Genomic DNA, 20,902 nt, shown 5'->3' on the forward strand with positions numbered 1-20,902 from the left:
TTCAAATATTAAGACATGTGAGAACGTAGTCTGCAGAATTTGATCCAGGATCTAAGTAAAAACAGTAGGATATGTGCCTTTATATGATGAAGCAAACCAGATTCAGATTCCCTTGAATCTTGCTAGGCAGGAGCAGAGGGGAGTTGCAGGAGACACAGCGTTGATGGAGTGACTGCTCCTCACGTGTTAGGCTGGCTGCACTTCCAGAGCTCAGGATCCCTGGGAAGATTTACTAACACTTGTCCCCGTACCTGTTTGTGGAGTGGAGTGAAGTCAGATCCTGGCTACTGGTTTCTATAGTAATATCATTGTTGGTGCTCTCTTCCCTTCTCAAAGTCTCAGGAAAATGGTTAACCTTGTTTTAAATATTCTTACCATCCTCTTTGTACCCAGCACAAGCAGAAAGACAGTGAACCGGGCTTCCTGTATGAATCATAAAGATGGAACCCTTTCCCTATTCCGTGCTCTGCCTCGGAACACACAACTCGAGAAGGAAAGAAACCATTGACTGCACACAGTCCCTCCTAACATCTGCTACCTTCCACATTTTTCTTGCAGGAAGATCCACGCCTGAAATTTCCTGTACACATGCGGTCAAAGGCATCTTTAAACCCCAATGACCTTGGCCCTCTTCCTGTGAGTACACTGGGGCACATGGAACGGGCTGGAAGTGTTTGTTCGTCCGTCTCCCAGCGTTGAGTGAGAGGTCCTGGGGGCCTTCTCTTTCTCTAAGCTTCTTGGGCCCCGGTGGTCTGTTTCTTAATAGAATTGGGTGTTTGACTGAATTCTAACAGGATGTTTGGTTACTTGTCAAAGAGGTTTCTGAATTGCTAGCTGCCAGTGGAAAGTAGACCTTGTAGCTAGGATGTGCAAGAGACCCTCTCAATGGTGTCAATTTAAGCTGCACTCACTCTTTTTATAACTCAGCAACCACTGAATTCCATCATGTTGCCGATTTAGTCATAGGAACAAAAATGATAAAAATAATGTGGGAGACAAAGGCATTAAGTAGTCACAGAAAGTTTCTGTAAATCATTTAACCTGCAGATACTGTAAATTTTTCTCCATGTGGGTAAATTATTGATAAATCTTTTTACCAATTAGTTCTCCATGGGGCCTGAGCAGAAGTTGAGCTATTTACTTCAAATGGGTCTTATTGCTTTTTTTTTTTGAGACAGAGTCTCACTATGTCACCCTGAGTAGAGTGCCATGGCAGCACAGCTCACAGCAACCTCAAACTCTGGGGCTCGAGCCATTCTCTTGCCTCAGCCTCCCAAGTAGCTGGGACTATGGGCACCCACCACAATGCCTAGCTATTTTTTGGTTGTAGTCGTTGTTGTTTAGCAGGCCCAGGCTGGGCTCAAACTCACCAGCCTCGGTGTATGTGGCCAGCACCCTACTCACTGAGCTATGGGCACTAGGACTACTTCAAATGCGTTTTGCGTGAAACCTTCACAAGTACCCTCCTCAACAGTCCATCCCCAATTAAAAAGAGTAAAAAAGGCATAAAACTGGGCAGTAGGGGTTGGACTCCTAAGACTGTTTTTAAATGGGAATTTTAATTTTTCCAAGCATGAAGACCTTTCTGTTGCCTGGTATATGGTATATTGTGGTATAAATTTGAGGCTAAAAAGGTGAGAGTTCATTTGCTAAATAATTAGGTTATACACGCCAAATCTGTTTAGTTCCTGGGTTCACATGGAAATGCCAAAGAATAAGTTTAGAAAGTAGAAGAAAGTAATTGTTTCTGAATCTATTGGATTCATGAAGTTCAGATTGCAAGCAGGAAAAGTGCAGATAACAAGCCTAAAGCCTGATCTTGAAAAAATTATCCAAATCTATTTAGTTCATGAGTTTGAATAGTAAGAGTTCATAGCAGAGAAAAACAGTTTTAGATTGTCCAGCTGCCTGGATAACATGAGTAAAGTAATTGTGTCTAACATTTTTTATATTAACCCTCTTCCTTCATTTAGTACTCAATATTTAGTTAATTAACTGAGTTGTTCCCTGGTCTGCTGAAGTTTGCCTTTGAAGCTTTGTAGATAGCAGCTCATTTCCCATTCTTCACGCAGTGACTACATCTGGAATTCTGGAACATGTGATAAAAGCATGTTGCTAGACATTGCCAGGAGTTAACCTGAAATGTTTTAACTTATTGTCATTGTACAAAGGAATATAGAAGTGTCCTATAATTTTTAAATTCTGCCTTTGGGACCAGTTGTGGTGGCTTACACCTGTAATCCTAGCACTCCGGGAGGCCCAGGCAGGCCAATTGCTTGAGCTCAGGAATTCAGAACCAGCCTGAGCAAGAGCAAGACTCCGTCTCTACAAAAAAAACAGAAAAAAATCAGCTGAGCATTGTGGTGGGCACCTGTAGTCCCGGCTACTTGGGAGGCTGAGGCAAGAGAATCTCTTAAGCCCAAGAGTTTGAGGTTGCTGTGAGCTATAATGATGCCACAGCACTCTACCCAGGGCAACAGAGTCAATACAAACAAATTCTTCCTTCAGCTTGGAAACTGCTACCTAACACCTGTGTTCTCTCCCTCTCTCCCTTCCCTGGATACTAGCCTGGTTGGGAAGAAAGAATTCACTTGGATGGCCGGACGTTTTATATCGATCATAGTAAGTAGGCACTGTTCTGGACGTGTAGGTATGGCAGGTAAGGGGGGAGGGTAACTCGAATATTGTAGTGAAAGCTTTGTCATTTTACTCTTTGTCTAGGCAGCCAGGTGTTATGTGGCGAGAATGATACCAGGGAGTCAGTGCCCTCCTACGGTACTGTGCATTGACCCCACGTTTGCTTGAAAGTAGCCCCTCAAGCTTTCACCCGATTTGATCTTGTGACCTATTAACTTTTTTTTTTATTTAAAAAAAGTTTTGGGTTGATGATCCCTTGACTTTCGCGCTTTTAATAAATACACTCTGGTAATAGAAAATAAGATTAGAAATGATGATGTAGTCAAAAGTCTGTGTGAGCACAGTGTGGGGAGCAGCCTGCAGAGGGCCTGGCCAGGCGCCCGCTCTGACCTTATTTTCTATTCGCAGCATGTTCCCTTGCACCCACCACACTAATGCCTATGTAGTTGTTTTAAAGTTGTAGTATATTTGCTGTAGACATTGGCTCCAGCATCTATGAATAAATGTGTGGTTTCTCATTTTAACTAAAAGTTAAACTAATAAAGGTTTGCTTTTAGCCAGGGGAGGGGGGATTATTTTTTTTTTTTTGGTTCTTTTTTGAGGTGACATGTTTATAGATTCCCTGAAAACTTCTGAAAAAGAATATTAAAAAGAAGTAGATGTAAAGTGAAATCATGCATGCAACTTGGCAGAATGGGTCTCTGTGAACAGAAAGTCCTTGCCAGCTTTCCCCAGCTCCACGTTTCCGTCACTAAACAAGAGCCCACTGATGAGGTGCTGGCAGAGAGAAGTCTGGTCTCGAGGAAAGCGCTTATGAAGAGGACGGGTCCCTGTCCACAGGCGCAGTACCTCTTCCAAATGTAAAGAGGGGCCAAGTACATTGATGGGCTCTGCTCCCAGGCATGAGAGTATGAGGGTTTATTATGAATGGAATTCAGCAAGAGAGCCAGCAGTTCAGAACTAAACCAAAAGCAGAAATCGTACATAGGGCTACGAACATATTTAGAGGAGCGCGCTACCCTTTAAATCAAATATTTCAAGGTACATATACTTTTGTCTTTGATCAGGAAAAAAATACTGATTTGCCTACTTCCTGGAAGTGTATGTTGAGCATAAAATTGCTCCCATAAGTGCTTTAATATACGTACATACCCCACTTTTCCCTTAAGGTGCTAGTTATAATTGTATTCTTTAGAGAATTCAGTAAAATGAGAGGTCACACCCCTTTTTCTCAAAAACCAGTTCCAGTTTCCTTTTCAGTGTTTTGTGCATTACCGTTTCGGTTTTGAAAGACAGGTATGACTAATAGTGATTATTTTACTAAAACAAGGTCTCTACTGGCAGCATGGCCTTGGTCTGTGACACACAGCATTCGTACAACATTGTGACAGTGTTCTGGCTGAGGGCGATGCTCAGGTCAACCTGGAAAGGATGTTGTGAATGCTCTGAGTGTACTTCAAGGAGCCAAAAACACTATTGCAAGGAGCCACCCTAGTGTACATTAGGAATAGTAACAATCTATTCCCCCAGCGATGTGCATAGACCTAATATAATATGCAGTAGATGCTTGATAAATGGTGACTTGAAATCAGGGTCATGGAGGGTCAGCGTATGGTCTCAGCCAGTTGCTGTCCTTGATTGCAAAGTGTAGAAAGCTGGCTCAAGGAGTAGCAGCTCCCAGCCACAGGCTGGCCTAGTCCTGTCCACAGGGAGGAGGACAAGGGTGGCTACCTCCTGGGTACCTGAGCTCTTTCAGACTCCTGGTCAGTTGGACAGTTACTCCAGTTACCCTTGCACTCTTTCAGACAGTCCTGATTCTTCTGCTCAGCACAGCACCTAGGAGGCTCCTCTCCATTCCTGGGATGGAGTGATGTTGGATAGACCACGTGCAGAGCCTGATTGAGCTGCACCAATGTGATATTAGTGGCCATTCGCTTACAGAGTAAAATTATCTTGCCTTTGCACAACCAAACCAACATGTTCTCTTCAACAGATACATTAAACAGCATAAATTAGGCAACCAGAAGTCACTTAAGAAAAAGATAAATTTATGAGAACCCCATTAGCTATTAATGCTACATTTCTGCAATTCTCTGTAATTCGTGAACATTTACTCACAGAAGGCAGTAGAGGGAGGGGTTCGCATCAGTGAAACAGTTTAGTTCATTTGCCTTCCTGCCCAAAGTTGGTCTTTTCAAACTGCAGAAGGCCTGTCTTGTTGAAGAGGTTTTAGCAGGCTGACACTCCCAAATGGGTTTAATGACCTGATAAATAAGGCGTAGGAACTTTCTGACTGTCAAAAGGAAACCTCACTTTCTAAAAAGTTCTCTAGCAAAATGCAGCATCTAATTCTGCTATCATACTGCCTACATGTGCCATTTTACTGTGAAAGCAATCATCTTCTAAGTTGTTCAGAGTCTTCCAACATAGCTGGAAGACTATTCCAGTAATTCAATGACTACACATTGAATTACAGATAAGAATGCACTTGTCTTTTAAATCATTTAATTATTTTCTGCTTCATAAATTCTTGAGGTTAGAATTTTCAAGATAAACAATATTCAGTCATCGTAAAGATTTAATTTCAAAAGCAGCGAGTGCTCAGTAATAATCTTTTCTTTTTGGATTCCTTGACTTGTTTGGTTGATATTTATTGAATAGGCTCCTGTGTCTCAGGCCTGGTGTAGAAGGTTAAAGGGAAGATCTTGAACTTAATCTCTAGTGTTCACAGGAATTATGTCATTCTTCTTAAAGCCCAGGCATGCCTGGCAGCTGAGTAATTGGCCGCAGTTATTTTATATACAAAATTGAAGGAAAATACTACACATAATTCCAGGGACTCTCTAAAACGCTGTTTTAGTCTTGCTGCCAGCAGTCTTACCAAACCTATTAATAGTGGCTAAATTGACTGAGTCTCTCATCCTTCTATTTTCTTCTTTGTCCTTTTGTTTATGACTCAAGTGTAGACTCAGAGATTAAAAAAAATATATACGGATAACTGGCTACCATACATTGACAATGCTTAGTTGCAAAATTGATCTTTATTGTAACCATGTAGAAACTTGAGTGGTTTTGAAAGCTTAGACTTTTATAAAGGGATTTCATGTTCACCATCAGCATCATTCAGTCACTTAAAAATAATGTATTAAGCTCCTGGGGAGCATGCTGGGACCTCCATTAAGTGAAGAGGGGGTGACGGAGATGAATAACAATTCTGTTCTCAAGGGACTTACGTCTAGTAAGGAGTGTCAGGAAGTGTTTCAGCATTTTGTATTGGAGCTGAGCCACTTGTTACTCCTAAGCAAAAGCAGTAGAGGTAGGGACTGCCCTTGCCTGGGGAGTGGTTGGGTACAGTGGATGGGGGGTACTGCAGGAGAGTCTGATGGAATGGGTACCTTCCAGGTGGATGGCAGCACTGAGTAGCATTGAGCCGGGCAAGCACAGTGAAGAGTGATTTTAGGAGGGGGTGGGTGGCATGTAGAGGTGCCTGTGTGTCTGTAGATTATGCCACGTTCAGAGACCACGGCTTTGCTCTAAAAGGCTGGTGTCCTGGAGAGGCCGAGCCAAGGGCTGTCTAGGTGTGTGAGAACTGGGCTTTGTTCTGTAGCCAGTCAAGAGCTCCTGAGGGATATTCCAGAGGGAAGTGACAGGGTTCAAATTTGTTCTTAAGAAAATCCCTTTGGCCAGAGCTGTAGAGGAAGTCTTGATCAAGGGGATTGAGACCATGGCCAGGGAAACCTAGAGAGAATAGTCCAGGAAAAAGATTGAACACTTTGGCAAGAAGCCTTATCAGGGAGAAAGATGGGGATGGCTCAGGACCACAGAAGTGAGTGATGTGCCCTGTTCCTGATTTGGACAGTGAGTGGATTGTGGTAGTGCTAATTGGGAATACGGGGTCACATGAATAGCTTGTGGGGGTGGGAGATGATGGATATTTTGGTAGCATAGAGCTGAGGTACCTGTAGGAAATCCAGGTGTGGAGGTGGAAGATGGAGCTGGACAGTGGGGGTTGCTCTGAGGATTGGGTAGTCCTCGTGAGTCAATTTATTTTCTGCTTTGATGACAGTATCCAGATGATGGGGTTATAATCCAAGATGGTATTTTAAGGCACAATTTTCACTCACCTGTGTTCCATTTCCTTTATTTTGGTTTTCTTTTCTCTTGCTTTCCAATACAGTAACAACTTTTACTTTCCAAAGTCTTCTATTTTCAAGGCAAGGAACCCCAAAATGGCTTTTGCTTTCATCAAGATTCTCTCAGTAGTTGAGATTTTTCATGTAAATTTTCTGCCAGCATGAAAGCAAAATGATTGGGTGCTTATATAGCTTTTTTTTAAACTTCTGCTTTCATTAAAACAATATCAGGGTTTTAAGAAACTCCCCGTATGGTCATTAAAACTGAATTCACTAGTTACTCTCATCAGCCCACTTACAGAATACACCGGAAATAAAGTGAATCAATGTTCATTACTTTTCAAACAGATACTCTTTTTTTTTAAACCAATTTAGAGTTTCTAAAACGCGAAAGCAGTCTTTTTCAACCTTTTTTTAAATCTCACTTAAACCTGTAGTTAAAACTTCGCAGCACACTTAAATTGTGTTGATTTTAAAAAGTTAAACTTACTGGGCCTTGAACGTCTTTTGAATTGACAATCTTTAAAAATTTTCATGGCATACCAGTCGAAAATCACTGCTCTGAAGAAAGCCCATTTCCTACCCCCACCCCCCATCTGCCCTCCCCATATCTTTCATCCAAGTCCATCCCCACCCCCACCCACAGGGGTCTATAAAATTATATTCATTATGCATAGTTACAAATCGCAAGGGATCCAGGGCAGCTACTTGTGTTAGCACCTACCCAGGTAGTGATGTGGGTAGCACGGAACAGTCTGTTCACATTAACTTATTTGGGAGAAAGAAAACTACCTCTTGCTAACTGGCCAAAGGGAAACTGTTCTCTGGACTCTTCCTCTGCTCTAACTCTCATTTTTTGGACTGCCTTTATCTGCTTTGATTATCGTATGTGTGTGAGTGACGCATATGACGGATTTTTCATTTGTTCAGTGTAAGATTCTTAATTGAAAGCAGTTTTTCAATACCCTAAGCCAAATACAAAAGAATTTGAAATGAGAAAAGAAATCGTGTGTGTGTTTGTTAGCCTTTTGGGGAACTAAGACTTTTATGCCTTTTTTTCAATGAAATGAAAATCAAGATCAAATTATAAATCTTTGAGAGAACGGGAGTTTGTAATTGAAATTTCAACAGTTTGCTTGCCAAAAACGGTGTGAATAGATGGTTTTACTTCAGTTGTGCAGTTTTGACTGAGTGTTTTTAACTTAAACAGTGTAAGGGGCATTTGCCGTACAGACCACAGTTAACCTTCTAACTCTGAAATAACTTATCTTTTGTGAGGGGGTATTATTACTGAGTAGCTTTTGAAGAATCCAGAAATACTTCTTTCAAAAGCATTCTTTACGTAGAATAGATTTGAACAAATATGCTAATTTTTTTTTTTTTTTTTTTTTTTTTTTTAACATTTTCAGATAGCAAAATCACTCAGTGGGAAGACCCAAGACTCCAGAACCCAGCTATTACTGGTCCGGTCAGTATTCTTGACTTCTGATTCCTTTTAAGATTTGGGTTGCCTCTAAATGTGCATTTCTTGTATATTACTGACAACCGATACCAAGGGACTGGAGTAATTGAGTAAACGTTACTCCCAACTTCTCCTTACTGAAGTTTCCCGAAGAGGTACAGTTGCATGTACCTTTTGGGAGGGCCTTCGCTGCAAAAGAAAAGAAACTGTTCTAATAACGATAGCAGAAGTAAACACTTTTTTCTCCTCTTTTGTAAATGAGGAGATTAAAAGTATGATCAAAATTTCCTCCCCTCCTTTTTGAATGAAGCAAAACCAAACCCAATATTTGTAGATTTTTGTCATCTCTTTAGGAAAGGGATAATAAATGCAAGCTAATAAATTTAAATCTTTTCCAACTTTAAAAGTCTGCAGAAGTGTGGGTAAGGTTGTTGCTAACTTTGGGAGCTGGCAGTTAGGAATCTTGAACTCTGCTGACCCACTAACTCTTTCGCAGTACCCTTCACATATAATGGGTGGGAAAAGAACCAGTTCTGACACATCAGTATAATGACATCCTAAAGGAATGGGACTCCGCTGTCCTGCAGTGGCAGCAGACACTCAGCATCACAAACTTGGGGATGAGTCTTTAGGATGGGACCACATTCCGGGGGATGGGGGGTGGGAAGGACTGCCCATCAGTTGTTATAAAAGTGTAAGGAGGTGATTTGGAATTACAGGAAATGTGATGAGATTAGCAGAAGACTGCAGATTTGGGGTTCTTTTAAAAAACTAGAGGAGGAAAAGGAATTAAAGTCGGTTATTATAACATGCTGAGCTAAGAGGCCAATAGATGTATTTAAAGTACCAATTTCATATCGTTGGTCTGAGTCCATTCAAATTATGTTTTGAATTAAAATATGTTCATTTGAAAACTTAAAAGATACTAACACTGCAAATGTGCCTTAATAACTGACACTCCTTTAGTTACTTGTTATATTCGTTTATTGAATTTGTTCTGCCACTGTGGTGGTTTCCTAGGCAAAGTACCCAATAATACCTGGATTAGGACAGTTAAAGGACTTATCCCTTGCTATGGCCTTACTAGGAGGATCCCTGTAGTAAACAGGCACAGTCATGATTGACTGACAGAGTAGTATTTTCCCCTCTACATCATCAGAAGACAGGTAAATTCAAGAAACCATGCTATTTTCAAATGAAGAGTTTTAAATCTTTTTCAAGTATTTCCGTCATGTATCAGTCAATTACCTTTGCTCAAACACTGCCAGTTTTTATGGTCATTTAAAATTGTTTGCATCATGAATCCAGGTAGATTTACCCCCATGAAACACCTGATTCTTTCTGTTCTCTATTAATGAAAGAGCCTCGTTTGCTCTTCTATTATCATTATTTATTATTATTAGTGACATTGCTTTCAGAAGTGGTATTATGTGTACTTAGGTAATTAGGAACATACTGTAGACATTTGGCCTTTATTGTCATTCGGTTTTAAATATTTGGCAATTTTCATTTGATTTTTCTCCTTGATTTATAAATTAAAATACGCTTTTTAGTTTCTAAAGAGTATGGGAGGGATTTTTGCCTCTCCATTTCTTACTGATTTTTAACATTTTTTTGCATTATGGGCAGAGAATATTGTCTATAGAATATTTATTATTGGGTATTTGAACCTTTCCTAGAGTCTTGGTCATTTCTTGTAAATTTCCATATGTGTGTTATAAAAGACTGTGTCATGGTGTCTTTGGTTGGATGTATGAGGTCAAGCCTGTGGTATTTGAATTATCCATTTATTACTGTTTCTCTGACTATCTGACCATCAAGAGAGTTGTGTCAAATACTCTGGTGATCATTGCTCTGTCATTTTGTCTGAGACGTATACAATTGTATTTGCTTTCTTTCTTCAATCGTATTTGCCTACCGTATCTCGTTTCATGTTTTGTCTCCTTTCCTGCCTTCTGTTAGATTGATAAGAGTTATTTTCTCTGTAAGCTTGCAAGTTGTACTTTCTAGTCTATTCTCTGAGCACTCATATTAAACTTTTAAACCAGCATAGTTAAGGTAAAAATTAATCACTGGCTACCCTCATCCTGGATAGCATCAGACCACAGGGAACCATAATGTTATTCTTCACTCCCATTTTTCATGTCACTGTTGGGCAGAATTTTAAAACTACCTTGTCTTTAAACTTTCCAAATAGTCGTTACTATTTTATCTTTTTTCCCCTACAGTCAATGCTGATTTAATTTTACCTGTTCTTTGCCCACCTTGATTCTTGCATCCATTTTTCCCTCCTTTGGATTACATTTTTTCTTAACGGAGTTTGCCACAATTTGTGATTCTCAGTGTGTTCTGATGACCAGCATATCAGAATCATCCACACATGCGTTAGAAACAAGAAGTTTTCAGGTCCTTCCCCTTCAGACCTCCTGAATCCATAGTTCTGGGTGTGAGCATGACGATCTTTGTCTTAACAAGCCCCCTCCCAGGGATCTGCTGCCCACTCCAGTGTGAGGACCTCTGCCCAGCAGCACTGTGAGTGAGTCTGAGAGTGGCACCATCTCTTAGTCTTTGAAGTTCAGCGGATTATAGAATTCTCAGTTAACTTATTTTCCTTCAGTACTTGGAGATGTTCTTAATGTCTTCTGGCCTTCACAAATGATGAGAAGTTTGCTGTCAGTCTGATTGTCATTTCTGTGTAGGTGAATTGCTCTTTGCTCCGGTGGTTTTGGAATTTTTATCTGTGTCTTAGATGTCCTGCGATTTCACTATCACGTATGTGTGGATTTCTGTCTAATCTGCTTTGGACTCATAATTCTTTAATATGAAAATCATGTCTTCTATAAAATCCTCCGCTGTTAATTTCTTCACATATTACATTTTCCCCCCTTTCTCTGATTATCTATTTTAATTACTCCTGTTGGGTACTTGGTTCACTATCACACTGTCTTATCTCTCAACTTCGATATTTTCCCAGTCTCTCTCTTTCATTGCTGTGTTGTGAGTTATTACTCAGCTCTTCTGGTTAATTCTTTCTTAAGCTTTTTAATAATCTCTTTATCAATTCATTGTGTTTATTATTTCAGTGACTGTGTTTAATTACTCACAATTCTAATTGGTCTCTGAAAGTTGGCGTTGTCCTTACAGTTATTCTGTCTTGTTCTTTCCTTTTTTTTTTTTTTAATTCTTCATCTCTTTAGCATTTTAAGAATGTTTTTTATTTCATAGCCTCTTTCAGATTATCCTGTTATCTCTGGGCCTAGGACTGTTAAATCTCCCACCCGTTATGTCTGTAGACTCTTCTTAATGGTAGCTCATTGCCAAGTTCAGTTTATGGTTTGTGTATGTGTGGGCCTGCATGCATGGGAAAGAGCGAGAGTGCACACATCTTTATTATTTTTTTCCTACAGGGCTTTTATAAGTCCTGATCTGTATTTACTATTAACTTCTTGGCTTGGATTCATGTACTTCAATTAGTATAACTGTGGACCTCGCTGTGGTATAGGCTTCGAGTATGGATTTATTACAGGTCTGTTTCTTTTTGTTTTTCTTCCTTTTATGGTCCTGGACAGAAGGTAAGCTTTCTTGCAACTTCCCTGGGCCGGTGGGTAGAATTTTCCTTTCTCCTTTTCAGATGTTAGGTTTTAAGCAGGACGCTCTGTTCTTTGGAGGTCATGGAGCTAGAAGGTCAAGTTCCGTGTCCCCATGGAAGGATTAAAGCACAATCCTACACACCTATGTGTCTAGGTTGAGCACACACTTAATTCTCTAATTTTCAGTCTTTTTATGTGGTGCCTAAAGTTTCTCTTTCTTTTCCCCAAGTTTTAAAAATATTCTAAGTTGGGGCGGCGCCTATGGCTCAAAGGAATAGGGCGGCGGTCCCGTATGCCAGAGGTGGTGGGTTCAAACCCAATCCTGGCCAAAAACTGCAAAAAAATAAATAAGTCTAATTAAAAAAATATTCTTAAGTTGGTCCAACATTTCCACATATTTTTAGGGACAGGAAGCCTTTCTATGGTAGCATTGTGTGCAACCTTCCCGTAAACCCACATGCTCTCTGTGATAAGTACAACCATTCCCAGCATTTATTAAGTGCTGTCTGCACACACTGCTGGTGATGATCTGGTACGAGCTCATGTTTGTGTAATACTTTTCCTTTCCCAAGAACTTTATGATCACATGATTGAAAACCCACAGCAACTTTTTAGAAGCTCAGAAAGTTAACTGCGTTGCTGACAGTCCCTGCAAGTGTCAAAATCAGGACTGGAGCCTCAAATGTGCTGGCATCACCGGTATCTTCACATTGGGCGTGAGCCCTTCTGTCCAACGAAATAAAGCAAGTTGACACTCTGTACCAAAAAGAACTCATTTAACATAGAATAAAAGGTCTTTCATCAACAGACATGTTTCTAATAATCTTTCAGACAGCCTTATTTTGCAAGTTAAATTGTGTGTAAGAAAACGAGATGCCAGATTTTCAAGAGGAAACAAGTGATTTGGATCGTTCAGTACAAGAAACATACATGTAATTCTCTTCAGAAGCGTCATTGTAGGGATGTGTGTGTCCTGGTATGTGGTTGGAATCTTTTCAGGAGGATATATAAACGTGCTCTTCTTAATTGTGTCGTGAGAACTACCTCTAGACAGGAAGGATAAAGATAGGAGGACGAAAATGATTTTTCTGCTTGCATGCCATCATTCCCCAGAAGAAAGACCAGGAATGTCTCAGCGTCTTTTCCCACCCACAACTACTCAGCACCTGCCAGGTTACAAGACAGGCAAGAGAATGGATATCACAGGCAGTGAGCAACATTTTGAATCTCTTCCTTGGGAAATGTGTTCTTTAAGACAATTAAACATGTATGTACATTGAGGAATGTTGAAGCTTTTTTCCTTAACGTTTTTTGGGGGAGAACAAACAAAAAGTAATTCCTAAGAATCACAGGTTGGGGGAAATAGAAGACCCTAGTCAAATATATTTGGTTAAATCTTTCTACTTAACTGGAGGAATTCCTTACTGGAGACAGTCTCCCCTTTAGAATTCAGGTCTTCTAAAGCTGGCCTGAGAGAATGGAAGGAGGTCGGTTCTTGAGTTTAATTCCTCTACATCACAGTTTCAACAAAAGCATCAGCAAATGCTTCCCCTTCTCAAGACCTGGCGCCCAACGTCTGCCATGGTCTCCTCCTCCTCTCAAATCTGGCTTGCTCAGCTGTCCCCTCCTCAGAACTGCCTTCCCTGACCAGCTCCTCTGAAATAACGCTTTAGGAGCTTAGTGTCTTTTTTTTTCCTCGAGCACTTTTCACTGTTTATTTATTTATTTCCTATTTCCTGTTGCTCCCAACAGCATGTGAACTCCAGGAGGGGACTGGGAAAGAAACCTGGGCTTTTAGGTCTACCACAAGCACGTCACATGCTTTGCACAGAGTATGCCTTGCTCAAAAATACCTGTTGAAGGAAACAGCAACACCAGTGATAAACAAGAGGAAACCCTAGTTTGTGATGGGATGTAGCATTAGTAGAGCAAAAAGCGTATCTTTATACATTGTGTTCTTTTCTTTATTTGGTCCTGACATTGACAAAAAGTGATGCCTTGCCAGGGATCAGAATTGATAACACAATTTCATCAAATGCTGCCCCAAATAAATAGGACATGTCAAATCCATGTTCAGTGGAAAGTCAAAGGACTGACTTAAAAACTAAGCACAGACTATAGGCGGTGTAAATTTTCTTTAGCGTGTTCTTAAGATATATGAATACAGTGTCTTTATTGCTCTCGAATTACAAAGCAAAACACTGACATGATAATTTTCTGTAAGTGGTGATTTATTTTCAGTTATCTGTGTAAACACGTCTTAAACAGGATGAAGGGGAGGGAAGCTTTTGTTCACTTTTCTTTCTCTCAAGAGCAAGCATGTTGAAAAAGGTATATGGTTTGGAGTCTGGAGACATTTCACTGAGGATCAGCATATTTTGTTAGTCCAGAATGGTATCAACAGAAGTATTATCTGCCAAAGTTCACGCTATTTGCTGAAAGTAATTTATGCATTGCTCTGAGTTGCTCTGAGTATGAGACTGTCGTAGGCCTGTGTGTATGCAGACATCAATCCTTTTGCTTCATAAAAAAATACTGCAAACCTTTTTCCATGGCCTAAAGTCAGAACTCTAAGATAGTCTAAGTTACATTACAAATAGCAAATAAAGGCAATTTAAGTGACTTCATTAAAATATTATTTTTTTGCCTGAGGAGAGATCAGAAAGAACTTTTGAATAATTATAGTTAACTCAGTTCCTGAACCTACACCTGGCACCATTACTCTATTTTATAGATAAAACATTGGCTATTGAAAGAAATCTTGACCCTAAACCAATAAATACTAAGGGGCAAGACTTCTGACTCCTAAATCGGGGACTTGCTAAGAATGCTGTCTACTTGATTTTGTGTTCCTTGATGAGAGCATGTATTCCTTTCTGCTCACTGCATTTCCTCACAGAGGTTATACTTCTCAGTTTGGAGGGGTGTGTGTAGCCAGTAACTCTTATCTAAACTACAGAAAAATTACTCCCTCAGTTACATTCTGACTAAAGTCACATGGGAAGCACCCTCAGTTTACAGCGTATCCCCTAAGTGATTTCTTGAATATCAATATAGCTGTCTTCATAGGTGAAAGTCTCATTCAATGCTGATTATCCCTAATCAGTTCTAGGACTTTCCCATGCGCCATGTAGATGTTATAGAAATTTCCCGTGGATACTATGAAGGGTGAAAATGTACTCTTTATGATTCATGAAATTCTGTGAATGTTGACTCAGTATATATAAAATTCCGAGTGTATTGTTTGCATTATCTGTGTTTATAAATTTATCTTCCAGGCTGTTCCTTACTCCAGAGAATTTAAGCAGAAATATGACTACTTTAGGAAGAAATTAAAGAAACCCGTGAGTAATCATATCTTGCAAAAAATGTGTTTTAGTCATTTGCAAGTTACGAAAGTTACTTCAGCGAGAACAACTTGTTTTGTTACTTTTATATGTATACTAAAAATATCACCTTCCTTTCTCCACTGCACTTTGATCCACCTGAATCTTCAATCTGAATTTTCTTTTTAACAGAAATGGTAAGTCAAGATTAACGCAGTATTACATATCAAATCACCTGAAGGGTAATTTCCTATGTAATACATAAACAGAAATGATTTTTATGAGCTGTAAAATAATTCACTACCCTAGTCAAAAAATCTGGGGAAGCCCCTACAATTACGTATGGTTCTCATACTTCATAAAACCTAGACCCTAGTTAGAAAAATGTTAAAGTCTTCCCTATAAATTCCAAAGTATGGTTTTTAACCATACTATTTATATTGCTATATAAAGTTTATAATATTTAAGTAAATAATTGGCAGTATTAGGTCCAAGTATAATTTCCTGATTACAGTTCTCACTGGCAGTTTAAAACTGAGAAACCCTGTAAGATTTTTATAGTCGACTGTTTTAAATCACAGTGTTCTATTTTCTGCTGACACGCCATCCCCGAATTATTCCACGTTGTGTCTTCTGCTTTACTTTCTGGCTCCACCTCCCTACCGTGGGTTGTAGCAGTTTTTTTCCTGTTTGCTCAACTGATAGGGTCGCACCACTGGGGAAAGGAGAGAGACTGCCGCCATTCCGTCCGTCCCAGTGCCTGTGTGCTGGCGCTGGCACTCCCTGCCCCCTTCCCACAGTCCGTCCGTCCTGTCCTGGGCATGTTGTCTGCATTGAGCACAGTCTCTGCTCTCACCTAGGGCTTCTGTTCTCTGTTTCCAAGTCCAAATTCAAGTAGCTTATGAATAACCACTTTGGTAATGATCTGCTACCTTCAAAACGCAAATTTGATCATGTAAAATCCTAGTGTTTCTTTGTAAGTCACATCCCCTGGCAATAGGCAGTGACTTTGTGGAGAGTGCCCAGCCTTGCTCTGTCTGGAAACTGTCTCTGCAGACCCTCCCTTACAGCAAGCAAGGTCCCCAGTCCTGGACCTCATCCCTCATGGAGACAGATGTCACAATCTCAGTCCAGTGTTTTGTTATTCTCATGTCAATGAACTGTGGACTTTAGGATGCTTTCCCCAAACTTGACATGGTCAGGGTCCCTTGCTCCCCTGGGATGAAATTTAGGCAGATATGTGGATCATATTTACTACTTGGAATCTCTTCCAGAGTTGAGTGTGGTCCCGTCCTGGCCAGGTGGGGATTATTTGTAGGTTTTAGTTATCCAAGCTGGAGTCTCTTTCCTTCACTGAAACAACATGTAGAGTTGATACCTTTCTGTTGCTATTGGGTGGCTGAATGCCCACAGTTGTTTATAAAATGGAGCAGGGAGGGTTTTCTCCTACTCAGCGGAGCTGCTGGCTCAGCCTAAGCAGCTACTGGGGGGATGCTGTGTGTCCCCTCCTGACACAGTGAGGCTTCCTGTCTGTGCTCGGGAAACCCACAAAGGAGAGAGTCTCAGCTGGAACCATTTATCACTGCTTGTTTATTTGAAGACTGCCATTATTTCTACCCTTTATTGGTTTTCTTTTTTTCTTTTTTTTTTAATTAGGAAGTATGTATATTTATGATTATGTGTTTTTTTTTCTCTTTTGTGTAGGCTGATATTCCAAATAGGTTTGAAATGAAACTTCACAGAAATAACATATTTGAAGAGTCCTATCGGAGAATCATGTCTGTGAAAAGACCAGATGTCCTAAAAGCTAGACTGTGGATTGAATTTGAATCAGAGAAAGGTCTTGACTATGGTGGTGTAGCCAGAGAATGGTTCTTCTTGCTGTCCAAAGAGATGTTCAACCCCTACTATGGCCTCTTTGAGTACTCTGCAACGTGAGTATATGGGGCACAAACTAAGGGAATAAGTGTCACTCTCTGTTAAGAGGAAGCCACACTGCTGGGTCCAGTCCCCCACCACCCCTCATGTGTTTAGAGGAGGTTCTGGCTCCTTCTGCGTGGTGCAATAGCATACTCTGTGAATGCCTCAAATTGATTTTTCCTTTTTCTCTTTGGTTCATGGAATTGAAATTGAACATGGGTTGGGTGATTATGGTAAGGAACAAAAGGCAATTTACATTTGTAACATTAATTCAGGAGGATTTGTCAGTGTTAAAATTTGGGGGGAGGGAGAGAAGGATTTCTTTTATAAATAAGAATGCTTTCTGAAATCACATTACTGAAAGGCAAATTATGAGGACTTTGATGCCCCATGCTTGAGGATGCAAAGGGCCTGCCCTTGTCTGTTCTCCTTTGTGTTAATATCTCATCATTGCCAGGCCTGGAGACTGCTGCAGATTAATTTGCTTTCTCAGCAGTCAGACACTGGCTACTTACGAGCCCAACTGTTCCTCTGCTGGGGCTATGGATCCTACAAGGTTTAGCGGGACCCAAGGCCCCAGTAAAGTAGCCATTCAGTCCTGAGCTCTAGGGGAACATAGGTTCACCCGCATTTCCCAGCTGGGGCCAGTGTCTTGGGGGCTTCTTTTGGGAGGCAATCTCCACATCCTTCTCAATTGCCTTAGCCAAGAACTGCCCGATTTGTTTGCTGTTATTATTGCTGAGTCCCATAAGAAAATCTATCATGTTCCCACCAGCAGTGTAGAAGTGTTCCCTTTTCTCCACATCCATGCCAACATCTCTGGTCTTGGGATTTTGCGATATGAGCTAATCTTACTGGAATTAGATGATATCTCAAAGTAGTTTTGATTTGCATTTCTCTGATGATTAAAGATGATGAGCATTTTTTCATATGTCTGTAGGCCATGCACCTGTCTTCTTCAGAGAAGTTTCTCTTCAAATCTTGCCCAGCCTGCGATGGGATCCCTTGTTCTTTTCTTGCTTATACGTTTGAGTTCTCTGTGGATTCTGGTTATTAAACCCTTGTCGGAGACATAACCTGCAAATATCTTCTCCCATTCTGAAGGCTGTTTGCTTGCTTTACTTACTGTGTCCTTGGCTGTGCAGAAGCTTTTTAGTTTGATCAGGTCCCAGTAGTGTATTATTGAAGCTGCTTCAATTGCCCAGGGGGTCCTCCTCATAAAATACTCGCCCAGACTGATTTCTTCAAGGGTTTTCCATGTACTCTTCTAGTATTTTTATAGTTTCATGTCTTAAGTTTAAATCTTTAATCCAGCGAGAGTCTATCTTAGTTAATGGTGAAAGGTGTGGGTCCACTTTCAGTCTTCTACAGGTTGCCAGCCAGTTACCCACCACCATTTGTTAAATAGGGAATCTTTTCCCCCACTGAATGTTTTTAATTGGCTTGTCAAAGATCAAATAATGGTAAGTAGCTGAATCCTTTTGGAAAGATGTTTGGAGAACACTTAGAGGTCTAAAAATAGGTCTCCCATTCAATCCTATAATTCCTCTGCTAGGTATATACCCAGAAGACCAAAAATCATATTATAACAAAGATATTTGTACCAGAATGTTTATTGCAGCCCAATTCATAATTGCTAAGTCATGGAAAAAGCCCAAGTGCCCATCGATCCAGGAATGGATTAATAAATTGTGGTATATGTACACCCTGGAATATTATGCAACCTTAAAGAAAGATGGAGGCTTTACCTCTTTCATGTTTACATGGATGGAGCTGGAACATATTCTTCTTAGTAAAGTATCTCAAGAATGGAAGAAAAAGTATCCAGTGTACTCAGCCCTACTATGAAACTAATTTATGGCTTTCACATGAAAGCTATAACCCAGTTATAACCTAAGAATATGTGGAAGGGGGAGAGGGAGGGGAGGGAGGGGGGAGGATGGGTGGAGGGAGGGTGATTGGTGGGATTACACCTGCGGTGCATCTTACAGGGGTACATGTGAAACTTACTAAATGTAGAATATAAATGTCTTAACACAATAACTAAGAAAATGCCAGGAAGGCTATGTTAACCAGTGTGATGAAAATGGTCTATAAAACCAGTGTATGGTGCCCCATAATTGCATTAATGTACACAGCTATGATTTAATAATAAAAAATAAATAAATAAATGAAAGAAAATCTATCACATACAATTGATTTAAAAAGTAGAGGACAGGGTAGGGAGGCAAGATCTTCATCTCCCACCCATATTCCCAAAGATACCCGAGGAAGGAACCTGTCAGTAGAACCCAGTATGAAACCCCAGTTCCTCACAACAGTGAGATTAAAGGAGGAGCATTAGACCCACCAAAACATTTGCAGGTTTGCCTTGTTGAGGCAGCCGTATCCTGTTCGCAGTATCCCTGAGTAGTCGTCAGACAGAGTAGTGGTCAGACAGACCAAGGGTTGGACCAATAGGAAAAAAAATCTTACACCCAAACGCAAAGTCTCCAGAAGGAATTGATCTCCCTTCATCACAACCTCAAGTACACACGTCATCAGGAATCTCTGCAGGGCCATTTTGTCACATGGGATTTCTCATCTTTCCAAGATTCTCTGTTGAACTATATATGTGAAAGAGACTTTGGTAGGTCAAAAATAATACCATATCAGCAGCTTCTAATGGTTTAACTTAACATCTGGGGCCTGTGCATCTGCTCTAGTAGATCTCCATGGTTGGTCACAGAAACCATGGTGGTAAGTCACGTCCTCTGGCTTACACCTTTTCCCACTACATAATGTTTGCAGGGACACTGTAAAGGTTGTGTAGCGGCCAAGCAAAATTCCAGTTCTTGCATTTCTTATTTGAAAATATAATCAGGCTTTCATTCTCTCTCTTCTTCCCCAAAAGGGACAACTACACCCTTCAGATCAATCCAAATTCAGGCCTCTGTAATGAAGATCATTTGTCCTATTTCACTTTTATTGGAAGAGTTGCTGGCCTGGCAGTATTTCATGGGAAACTCTTGGATGGTAAGTTATTAAAAAGTCTTAAAGTGATAAAAATACAGCAGTGCTGTTTCTCGTTCCCTAATAAGTGTCTTATCTTTCACATTATAGATTTTTAAGCAGTGCTTTACTAGTTAATCCCATGAGATTATGTTCTGGCCATAATGGAGATGATATATTCTTAATTTGGGGGGTTAAAAAACATAGTGTTTACACATAGTTTTTAAAAATTCTTTTTTAAAAACTTAAGTGTAAAACACAGAACATTCTGTATTTATACGTTTTGTATGTTTTTCAGAATAACTTCTCCTTAGGGAGAGCTCAATTTGTTGACAGATGGACAAGCTAATTGAAAAGTTAATTAAATGATCTAATCCATCCAGTATCCTGTCATTGTTCCATTTGTCCCCAAATTATTATTTTTTAAAATAATTTTAAAGTAATGTTAAAACCCAGCTAAGACCTTAACAGATGATACAAAATAATTTTGTTCTTATTTAGAGCATACAAATCATGGGAAAATTTCAAATGACTCTAACCTAGATGTTAGAAATCAAATCCTCTACCTGGCATTGTATCTATAGGCTTTTTATAATAGAGACTTTTAATAGATTTGGTCATTTCTTTACAGAAATCGAGAGTGAGAAAAAAAGAATCAGAAATATTTTTTAAGAACTTAGGGGTAGAATGGTAGAGGTTGGAAGACACTAAGATTGGAGATCAACATTGCAGTTACTAATAATGATATTTGCAGAGAAATAATATATATTAGTTGCATTTGTGGAGCCTTAGCTAGTCCAATAAATAATTGATATGCCCTCTTGACTTTCCCCTTTAACATAT

The 20,902-nt window shown here is 40.0% G+C and overlaps 1 protein-coding gene across 13 annotated transcripts in view; it reads left to right on the plus strand.

Annotated features, from left to right (window-relative positions):
- NEDD4L (NEDD4 like E3 ubiquitin protein ligase) overlaps positions 1–20,902 on the plus strand; it is a 345,542-nt gene that overhangs the window by 300,365 nt on the left and 24,275 nt on the right. For 7 of the 13 annotated variants that reach the window (XM_053571164.1, XM_053571155.1, XM_053571161.1 and 4 more), the window contains 7 exons: positions 559–636; positions 2,568–2,622; positions 2,722–2,775; positions 8,180–8,238; positions 15,101–15,166; positions 16,853–17,082; positions 19,962–20,083. In XM_053571164.1, the coding sequence (XP_053427139.1) occupies positions 559–636; positions 2,568–2,622; positions 2,722–2,775; positions 8,180–8,238; positions 15,101–15,166; positions 16,853–17,082; positions 19,962–20,083 (664 nt within the window). The remainder of the gene's footprint in view (positions 1–558; positions 637–2,567; positions 2,623–2,721; positions 2,776–8,179; positions 8,239–15,100; positions 15,167–16,852; positions 17,083–19,961; positions 20,084–20,902) is intronic. The other 6 variants (XM_053571165.1, XM_053571166.1, XM_053571167.1 and 3 more) reach the window with 1 other exon arrangement.

This window comes from Nycticebus coucang, chromosome 19 (genome assembly GCF_027406575.1).
Source record: "Nycticebus coucang isolate mNycCou1 chromosome 19, mNycCou1.pri, whole genome shotgun sequence".
Lineage (NCBI taxonomy): Eukaryota > Metazoa > Chordata > Mammalia > Primates > Lorisidae > Nycticebus > Nycticebus coucang.